Source organism: the organism of the source record quoted next, unplaced genomic scaffold (genome assembly GCF_019419815.1).
Source record: "Pyrus x bretschneideri cultivar Hongxiangsu unplaced genomic scaffold, Pyrus_bretschneideri_v1 Contig38, whole genome shotgun sequence".
NCBI classification, from domain to species: Eukaryota; Viridiplantae; Streptophyta; class Magnoliopsida; order Rosales; family Rosaceae; genus Pyrus; species Pyrus x bretschneideri.
In genome coordinates this window covers 736853-747168 of record NW_025999701.1, presented here as the reverse complement: position 1 = coordinate 747168, position 10316 = coordinate 736853, and the positions used below count along the sequence as shown (strand labels likewise).

The 10316-nt window shown below is 39.3% G+C and overlaps 1 protein-coding gene across 1 annotated transcript; it reads right to left on the bottom strand.

Moving 5' to 3' along the window:
- Positions 1 to 6781: 6781 nt before the first annotated feature.
- Positions 6782 to 9292, bottom strand: LOC103941311 ((-)-alpha-pinene synthase-like). Its single transcript, XM_048564134.1, has 7 exons — positions 9136 to 9292; positions 8710 to 8986; positions 8245 to 8617; positions 7861 to 8079; positions 7627 to 7765; positions 7294 to 7542; positions 6782 to 7207 (listed from the first exon to the last, which is right to left on the bottom strand). Exons 1-7 carry the CDS (start codon positions 9265 to 9267, stop codon positions 6914 to 6916), a joined length of 1683 nt encoding a protein of 560 aa, XP_048420091.1. The 5' UTR covers positions 9268 to 9292; the 3' UTR covers positions 6782 to 6913.
- Positions 9293 to 10316: the final 1024 nt, after the last annotated feature.

Genomic DNA, 10316 nt, shown 5'->3' with positions numbered 1-10316 from the left:
TCCTCTCTCATCGCGTCTATCTCCATCTTCTCTCCCTCGTTACTCTGTCGTCAGCTTCCTAAACTCGACCACCTCTCTCCTCGCATCTCTATCCCTCTTCTCTTCATCATCTACTCTATCGTCGACTTATCAAGTCCAACCACGTCTTCCATCAAGATTGCATCATACATGGGTCGCACTCGACGGGCCACTCGCTGATCCAACCTAGTTGTATCCACACCCAAAACCGACCTCGAATCTCACCTTTCATCACTGAAAACCCACCATAATTCAATCTCTAGCCCTTTTTTCTTCTTTCTCTCTCTCTCTCTCTCTCCCTCGCTCCGTGCTCCCAACCCCGTCAAAGACGATCCTTCTCAAATTTGTGCCACTTGGGTGCCGTTAGCATTTTCAGTTTTCCTTATGTTCTCGGTCGCCCATAGACACGTTGGAAGTAGTCTCTCCATTGATTAGCGACAGACAATCCACTGACACCAAGGAAATTATCCCCAACTATTTGAATGTGAGATTCCGGTTGAATCTCACCGAATCTGGAGTTGAAAATGTCGATGATATGGTTGTCCCCAACCTCTACGCTCCACCCCCGTCACCCTCTAAGCTTGTCGTCGGAGTTCATCACCTTTCCTGGTGATTAAGTAGTTTCGATAGTTGTTTTGATTGTAAAATCGACAGAAGTCATTTTCAACGGAAATGAGCATGACAATCCGATAAGATTTGGGACTAAGAGAGTGAGGTGAGGATGGTGGAATTGGCTGGAGAGGATAGGTGGAAGAGACGAGAGAAGGTGGGGATGTGGTATGATTTTATTTTCTAAGTTTAGGATGAGATGGTATGATTTTCTGGATTTGGTTTGGGTTAGTATGTTTTTCCGAGTTGGGAGTTGGGGCGATAATGGCAAGTGTGGGGGCGATAATGGTAAGTGGGAGAGAGGAGGGAGTGAGGGGAGGAAGAATGGATGACCGGCATTCCAGGGAGAAAAGAGGCGTTTTTGAGAGAAAAGTCACCATATTCACGAAGCCAATCCTAACACCGTCTTCAACCTGCAGACACCGCTCAAACCGACAACCATTGCCCTCCAATTGTTTGATGAAATACATTTTTGGCTACTTCTCCTATGAAATAGAGACACAACCTCCTCCACTCCCCACCCACACCCCCCCCCCCCCCCCCCCCCCCCAAAAAAAAAATTTTGTTCCAACAGCAACACGGAAAACAGAGAAGGACGTTTTGAACATCCAACAAACGTGAATGGCTTTGCGGGTTTTGGTGTTGGTTATGATTCATTGCCATTATCTTTCGAGAAGAAGAGGTTTAGTCCTCTGCTCTTTAATCAAAAGATTCAAAAGTGCATGATAATTGTCTCTAAAAAGTCTAGGAGTTCATGAAGACATAGTATACCGTGGACCTCTATTCCTGCACCAAGACACGTCTTCTAGTGAATTTATTCCTGCATCAAAACATGTTTCCCCGTCAGACTAATCAAGCATCGTTGTTCCGTCGTGACTAGTGTTCTGAAAAGTGGTTTATGCAGCTGCCTAGAGCCTAGGCGGCGGTGCTCCGTCGTGATTAACCTGATATCGTTTATGAAATCAGCAAGGGTAATAGGCGGTGTAAGGCGGACATTGGGCGGCCATTGCAACTTGGGAAAAACAATCTATCACGAGACTCATAACTCACGACTCACAAAGAAAGAAGTCTGCGTCTCACTGATTCCATCATCCCCCTCTGCATGTAATAAAAGAGGACTTGTCGATAGTCTACAAGACGAGAAAGTTGTAGAAGAGAAGTTATGGCTCTGCAATTACAGAGATGGCTGACGACGACATTAACTTAGCAACTTTAACAAGCTTTGGTTTGGCTTTTTATTTTAAGCAGGTAAAATTTCTATTAAAACTAGGAATATAAGACCCAACCTTTCATTTATTTAATGAGAATAAAAGGTCCAACAAAAGTTATGGGCAAGAGTTTTAAATTGTACACATATAACTTATAATATATAACAAATTAAATAAAAATACAAAATACGCTTAGGATCCCGCATAGGCCCTTAAATGCTAGCCCTCCCCACTACCCGACTACCGCCTAAGGCACACCATTTTGCACCTCAAGCTCTCATGCCAAGCCTAATTATTCTAATATCAAGTAATTATTTTCATGCAATCAAATAACTAAGTTCTATTAGCCTCCCCTTCTTTTGGTCACCATTTAGAGTGTTAATAGCTTTTGTCTGTTTCTAGGTAGACTTTTATTTTTCCTAGTTTGTATCGTCATCACTGTCCATTGTACTTTAAGTCAAAATTAATTCTAGAGCTCCAATATTCTTCTATCTTCATGAGCAGAATGTCAACCAACTTAACATCTAGCTTTTCTTTTATGAAATGTCTATCTACCTCAACATGTTTGGTCCTATCATGCTGCATCAGATTTGAACCCTACCTCAGTGAGTAGAATCCGAAGCCATATAAGCTCAAAATTACCATGTGTCATTCCTTTATACTTAGCCTCGGCCGAAGACCTTGCCACCACATTTTGCTTCTTACTTCTCCAGGTCAAATGATTACTAGCCACAAACATAAAGTATCCTGACGTAGACTGCCAATCAGTATTATTTCCAACCCAATATGCATCGGTATATCCTTTCACCTTCGTATGCCCATGTTTTCTGTACATTAACCCTTTTCCAGGAGGCCCTTTCAAGTTATTAAGAATCCACATATATGATCCTCATTAGATTCATGTATGAACTTACATACCACATTTACTACATAGGCAATATCAAGTCATGTAAGTGACAAGTAAATCAATCTTCCAACTAATCTTTAAAACTTTTCTTTATTTGTCGGGACTTGATCTTGATAAATTGCAAGATGATAATTCTGCACAATTAGAGTATCTGTCTGTTTACATGCCAGCATACCAGTCTCGAATAACAAGTCCAACACATACTTACGTTGTGACAAGTAAATCCATTCTTGAGACCTAACAACCTCAATACCTAGGAAGTACTTAAGTCCCCTTAGATCTTTCATCTCAAAGTTGGAGGCCAAATACCCCTGTAGCTGTTCAATTTCCTTCGTATCCAAGAAATTCTTCGATTTCTTCCGAAAACAGATGCTTATTCATCTGATCACCTGCAACTATATCATGCACATATATAATGAGCAAAGTAACTTTACCATCCCTGCGCTTTGTGAATAAAGTATGATATGAGTTCCTTTATCAATATCTGTACTTTTTCGTAGCTAAAGTGAATCTCCCAAACCATGCTCTAGGCGGCTGCTTGAGACCATACAACACCTTTCGAAGTCTGCACATTTTCCCACCAGAGTTTGCAATACCATATCCTGGAGGAAAATCCATATAGACCTTTTGCTCTAAATCCCCATGCAAAAATGCATTTTTCATATCAAAATGGAGCAAACATTTCCTGATAGTCAACACCAAAAGTCTGTGTGTATCATTTGGGCACAATCCTCACCTTGTACTTATCGATTGTTCCGTCGGCCTTATGTTTGATAGTGAACACCCATTTGCATCCCACTGGTTTTTTTTCCCTTGGGAAGTGTAACCACGCTTAATGTATTATTTTTCTGTAATGCCTCCATCTCAATTTGCATTACTTATGTCCATTTTGTGTCATTCAAGGCTTTTTCCGCTCTGGTATGTATTTTGATAGTGTCCATTTGTTGAACAAGCATATGGTATTTCAGCTAGAGTCGATGAATGGAGACATAGTTTGCAATAAAGTACCGTACCTTCTCTTCTAGAGAATACCTATATGGTGACTTTCCTCGATTTTGTCTAGGAGGTGACAAATAGAGTGGTTTACGAATTTCTAATTGAGTATTTACCTCAAGGATATCCATTGAATCATTGACTGGTATTGGAAGAGTGTGATAGGAGTTGTCATTTGAGATGTTACTCGGGGAAATAGTAGTGGACCTATTTGGGCAGATGGCAGAAGTACGAAATAGCCCATTTAGGCAGGTTACAAAAGCAGGGAGAAGCCCAAGTGGGCTAGCAGTATCAGCCGACTTATTTGTTATGGGTTCAATGTGGTCATCATCATTAGAAGGCCCACCGCATTCTTTTGTCTCAATTCCAACATGTCCAGGGAAATGCCCACGTGGGCTGGCAACATCAAACAACCCACTTATCATGGTCTTAATCAAGCCATCTTCACACCCAGATGGGCTTTCACCACAGCCAAGTGTAGCGTTATCATTAGACCTAAATGGGCTTTAAAAGCTACCATGTGCAGCATAATCATCGCGCCCAAATGGGTTTTTGACGCCAGCTTGTTCATAATTAGAAGATAATCCATTTCGCCCACTTGGGCTGTCTTGCAACCCACTTTCTCCAGCACATGCATCATCATCTATGATGTCTTTTACATTGACTCGGTGGTCAGTCGACCCACTTAGGCTAGCATGTTTTGTAGGTGGCTCAAAGTCAACATGTGGTATTACTCCACCACACCAAATCCGCCATAATCTTTAATTAAGGTTGTCTCCTCCTGAGAAGTATGGCGGGAAGGCAAAAATAATTCACCTTCAGAGAAGGTAATATCCATGGTGACATACATATGTCGAGTGGATGGATGATAACATTGATATCCCTTCTATTGAGGACTAAAGCCAAGGAACACACACCGCATCACACATGGATCAAGCTTGCTTCTTTTATTTTTATGAAGATTAACATATGCCGCACAACCAAAAACCCGAGGTTCAAGATGGAAGGTGGAGGGGAGGAAAGCATGATCAGACAACATAGTCAAGGGTGTTCTAAAAGAAAGAACATGTGATGGCTTCGGTTAATGAGATCAATAGCATAGATGACTACATCAGCCTAATATGTCTTAGGTGCATAGCTACCAATATGAAGAGCACGAGCAATCTCAAATATATGCCTATTTTTTCGTTTGGCAACTCCATTTTGCTATGGGGTTTGAGGACACATAGTTTCATGAAGAATGCCCTTTTTTTTGTAAAAAAACTAAGAAAAATCTTGATTAAGATACTCACCACCGTTGTCTGACAAAAGCACTTTAACAAGGAATGAATGTTGAGTATTGACCATGCGATATAATTTTTTAAAGATGTCAACCACATCGCATTTATTTTTCATGAGGTACAACCATGTCATTCTAGTGCAGTCGTTAACAAATGTTAGAAACCAACGCAAACTGTGTTGAGTAGTAACCAGAGATGGCCCCACACATCAAAATGAATTAACTCAAACAAAATTGTTCTTTGATTTAATCTTGAAGAATAAGAGGCTTGATGGCTTTTAGCTAATGTGCAAACATTACACTTCAATGAAGAATCTGAAATATTACTAAAAGAGATTTTCATAAATAACCAAAAGAGGCATGAGCTAGCCTACGATGCCACAACTGAACAGTCTTCAACCTTTCATTATTACAACCTTGAACTTGATGTACACGTCCTTGTTCTTTGATTTAAACTTGAAGAATAAGAGGCTTGATGGCTTTTAGCGTGCAAACATTACAGTTCAATGAAGAAACTGAAATATTACTAAAAATGATTTTCGTAAATAACCAAAAGAGGCATGAGCTAGCCTACGATGCCACAACTGAACAGTCTTCAACCTTTCATTATTACAACCTTGAACTTGATGTACACGTCCTTGTGCAACATCATCAACATAGTACAACACCATGCTCTTAGTAACATGCCCAAATGATTGCCTCAGTTAGGATATTTTGAAGTAAACGGTAAGACGGAAACATTAGCACAACACAGTCTAATTGCTTAGCGACCTGTCCCAAATATAAAAAATGGCTAGAGAGTGACGGAACAAGTAAGTAGTTGTGTAGAGAGAAGAGTAGGAGTGAGTGCTATTGAACCCGTCCCCTTAAGTGGGGAAATACGACCATTAGTAGTGACAATACTATCCCGTAGTGATGGTCTTGTCGAATTAAAAAGAGTACGATCATAAGTCATATGATCAATGACTCCTAAATCAATGATCCAACATGTATCTAGATTAGCAAATGCAAATAAAGCTATGTTTGTGTTACCTAGATCATCAGATTGTTCTTGGTACGAAATCAAATTCAATAATGAAAGCTGCGGGCGTAGATTTTCTGGGTCCGATTGTACATCATCATTGAGTATTGCTGGTGGACTAAGCGTACTTGTGCCCAGTCTGCTGACAATATTGGCACCATCGCACCTGCCTTCAGTTTGCTTGGAGTGTGGGCTCCAGGCTCCGTAAGCCCAAAACAGCCCACACTGTGTGTCAGCACAGCAAGCCCAATGGTTCACCCCATGGTAGAAATTGTTGCATGGCTTTCTGCCATTGAAAGAAGAAACGGTAGTGTAGTTATGCGATTACGTTTCTAGGATTGGGTTCAAGGCGATCCTCTTGTTTCGATATCATCATCTTTGGTTTTACTGATGCGGTTAGGTTCCTAGGATTTAGGTTCAAGGTGATTCTCTTGTTTCGAGATCACCTTTGGTTTTACTGCAGGTTGCTATTTTTCCAGCCCACAAGATCTCCAAGTCGGCAACAAGGGTTAGGGTTTATAGAGACACGTCGAAATCTCCTCTAATAGCCAATTAAAAATAATTCTAGGGCTCCAATATTCTTCTATATATTCTTCTCCATCTTGGAGGTAATACATATACTCACATCTCTTGTAGTCCAAGTAATAGTTAATGACCCTAATAAATTTAGGAAATACAATAATAATAATTATATTCGTAACCAAACTACTAACTCACGCCAATCGTTTATGCTTTTTATTTGGGCTTTTATTGGCCTTATTCTTGTTGTGCCTAAGGGCTTTATGAGTTGATCTTTCATCAAAATAAAAAAGTACATAGGTCACCTTATTCAAGGAAACATCATAAAACATCGATATTCTAACAGCAACGAAACCAACTCATAGTGGCACAGGATCGATACAGACTGAAGTAACACTATCTCTTGTCACCTTTCCCACACGTGTGAATCCATCTTCCCCTTTGTAAAGAAGATCAGTTACTCTTGTTAAATTGAGAACGCGCATAAGAATAGGCATTGGCACAGAAGTTGGTCTAAGGAACTCCTCGTTTATATCCTTCCACAAACCCATAATTTGCTTCTGAAAAACATCAACTGTCTCTTGCCTTGACACCCCATATTGCTTCATGTAGCAGTCAACACTAGAAGCAGCATGCCCTCTCTCTTTCTCAAACTGCAAAAATTAAATCCAAAATTAATTTGTCTTAGGATCTTACTGCTTTGAAATAATCGCACAACAAGCTAATAAATTATACGTACGTCTGTGGAAACAATGTCATCCATGAGCCTAAAAATTGTATTTGCAGCTCTAACAATTTTGGGGTCCGTGAACAACCACTCAAATGCTTCCTTCGTTGCAACATCTCCCATGCCAAGTAAAGATATGGTTGTAAGAAAGGTGTAACTAATCGAAACTGTTGCAACACGCATATACTCCTCCATGCTTGGAACTCGTCCCTCGTGCAACCATCGGGCCTCATTAAAATAGGATCGAGCTTGATCTTTCATCTGACGAGCCAAGGCTATGTTAATTTACCAGGAAGGAAAAAAAGTTTAAAAGGAAAGTTCTGCATATGTTTATGTACTACATACAGCTTGTATTGCATATGGAACTCGGTATGTTCTTCCTTCCTTGGCCATCTCTGCCTCAATATCATTGTAGAGATTTAAAAGTGCATGATAAAATGTTTGCATATATTCCGGGAGTTCATCAATGCAATTGACATCCCACCTGAAGCGCTAGCATAATCATCATCGTAATCATTGGAATAAAGTAGCAGTTTTTGATAATTTTTAACAGATAGTTATTATTTAAATGTCTCAAACCTGTCAATCGCTTCAGTAAAGACTACGAGCTCTTCAAATGTACCAAATGCGTCGTAGATATCATCCAATATTGTGAGCAAGACACTCACTTTTGTCATAATTTTTCTCCCAACAGAGTATTGGGGTTCAAAATACACTCCGACGATCCAAAAGTACAACTCTACCATCCTATCTCTTGCAAATGGCAGTTTCCTTTCAAAGTCTAGTGCTCTCCACCACCTAAACATATTACTTAACTATTAATTACTTCGAAGTTGAAAGTTGTGTGTGTGTGTGTGTGTGTGTGTGTGTGTGTTTGGTGCCATCTTGTGTGTGTGTGCGTGCGTGCGTGCGTGTGTGTGTGTTTGGTGCCATCTTGCAAACCAATAAGATCAGCTTAATTACCTAGTGATCTCTTGAAGCTCCTTTTTGTGCAAAGGCTGGACAAGATTGAAGTCTAACTTTGCAAGTTTCAGAAGAGATTCATTATGTGAAGCTTCTTCTTGGTAGATTGAAATGTAACGTCGCGCAGATAATCTCTCTAGACTTTTTCGCAGAGGTCTCTCTAGGGCTTGAGTTATTTGTGTAGCTAGTGGATTGCTTACACGGGTTGCTGCTGACTCAAGGTGAGTGGTGGTGAATACTAGAGCCTCTTCTAATATGTCTTCTCCATGCACCCTCAGATGTGTTGCTTCATAAAAGCTTAGCATACCAGACATGTCATCAATCAAGCTTTCCTTGAAGTAACTACTTTCATCTTTGAAATTGTTGAATATGGCTGCATGATTTTCAGAAAATGGGGACAAAAGAATTAAGAAAGTTTTAATAGTAACTGAAATTAACTAATTAAGTTAATTTGTTTACACCTACCACATGAAACATTATATCCATGTTGTCTTAGCAGCCGGAAACCAAGAGCAACAGTGTATAGATCAACATCATCGTTGCCATGGTCATCATCAAACGTAGAATGCATACGTTCAAGTGCTTCTCCGATTTCTCTTTCAAAATGGTATGCCAAGCCAAGGCGCTGAATTGCATCAATCAACTTTAGCTGAAGTGAAAAATCAGTTGCACTAGTTGTGAATCCTTCCCTCACAATTTCTTTGAGTTCATCAACCTGTTGTTGACTTTGAGCTTGAGTAATCTGCAAATGGTAAAGTCCGCTTCTATTAGAAAGTGTAAATTTTACGTATTTAAAAATAGCCACACACTATATCATAACTCATAATGTCAAAAAACTGCTGTGATATTGTAGAAGATAATGTGCGTGCATGCATTCATAATATGTATTACAATGTCTTGGGAATCATCATAATTTATGAACTGATCTCCCCAAACGCTTGGGTGAAAATTTGCCGTCTGCCGGGCAACTTCAGGCTTAGCATTTTGTGATTGAGCTTCTGCTGAATCCTGGATTAATGCCATGCTTTCCTGTTGGAGAATTTTAGTCAGTATATGAAGAAGAATGCGTGGACGATCATGTATTTATAGGCAAGCAAATATAGAATTTAATCCAAAAGGTAACCTCGTGGCTTTTTTTTTTAATTATTATTTGGATGAACTCAATGTTCTCGTGGCTTTTTTTTATTATTATTTTGGATGAACTCAATGTTGTAAAAGATGCTAGCCACTAGTCAGGCCTAGCACTTACGCCTTACCTAGACGGATTTAAGTAAATTTATTGTATATGACTATTTATATTTAAAAAAAAAATACATCATAGTACTGGATACATAAATTACAAAATAAAATAACATATTGATTATAAAGCATTAGCACATATTGAAAACACAGGGAACCATATAATTAGTATTTATCCAAGTATTCAACAGGTCTATTACATTTTATTGAAAAAAATAAAATGCAAACTAAAATTTTATTAATTTTTTGTCTAAGTGAGAGTTATGACCTAAGCTGGCTAGCCAGATGTCTAAGCAGTTCCAGATGTCCTTTATTAATTTTCAAACGCTTAGGGATTAATTGGAACAGTGACTTGCTGCTTATCACCTAAATAGAACCTAGACGGCATTAGACGAGAATTTTTAAAACAATAAATTACCCTCGTGGCTTGAATGGGTCAATCAAAAGTAGGACCCTTCAAAACCGCGTAAAAGCTTTTCGAAAGGAAGTTAGTGCAGGTAGGCGAGCAAATATAGAATTTAATAACACTCACCATAGCAGAAGCTGGACATTCTTAAATCACATGATATATCTGTAAAGCATGCAATAATCTCAATTTTATCCTTAATTCGTAAATAATACTTGCGAATGGCAATGGATCTGGTCCCTTCCACGTTTTGGATATCCTCATATATATCCCACGTTTTTTGAGTGGGATGCCTTTAATTCATAGGTAATACTTAAAATGCCCCTCTGGACCGCCTAGTCCATTTAGACTCACCTCGACACCCACCTGAGTTGTGACTCACTTAGACAGAAAATAGATAACTTTCATTTTGAATTTTATTTTTCTC

Excerpts from the sequence above, each read along its gene's own strand:
- LOC103941311 (XM_048564134.1), bottom strand. The coding sequence starts at position 9,267 with ATGGCATTAATCCAGGATTCAGCAGAAGCTCAATCACAAAATGCTAAG. Across the intron at positions 7,766-7,860 it reads TTTACTGAAGCGATTGACAG|GTGGGATGTCAATTGCATTG; the intron begins GTTTGAGACATT and ends CTAGCGCTTCAG. Across the intron at positions 7,543-7,626 it reads TTCCATATGCAATACAAGCT|ATGAAAGATCAAGCTCGATC; the intron begins GTATGTAGTACA and ends TTGGCTCGTCAG.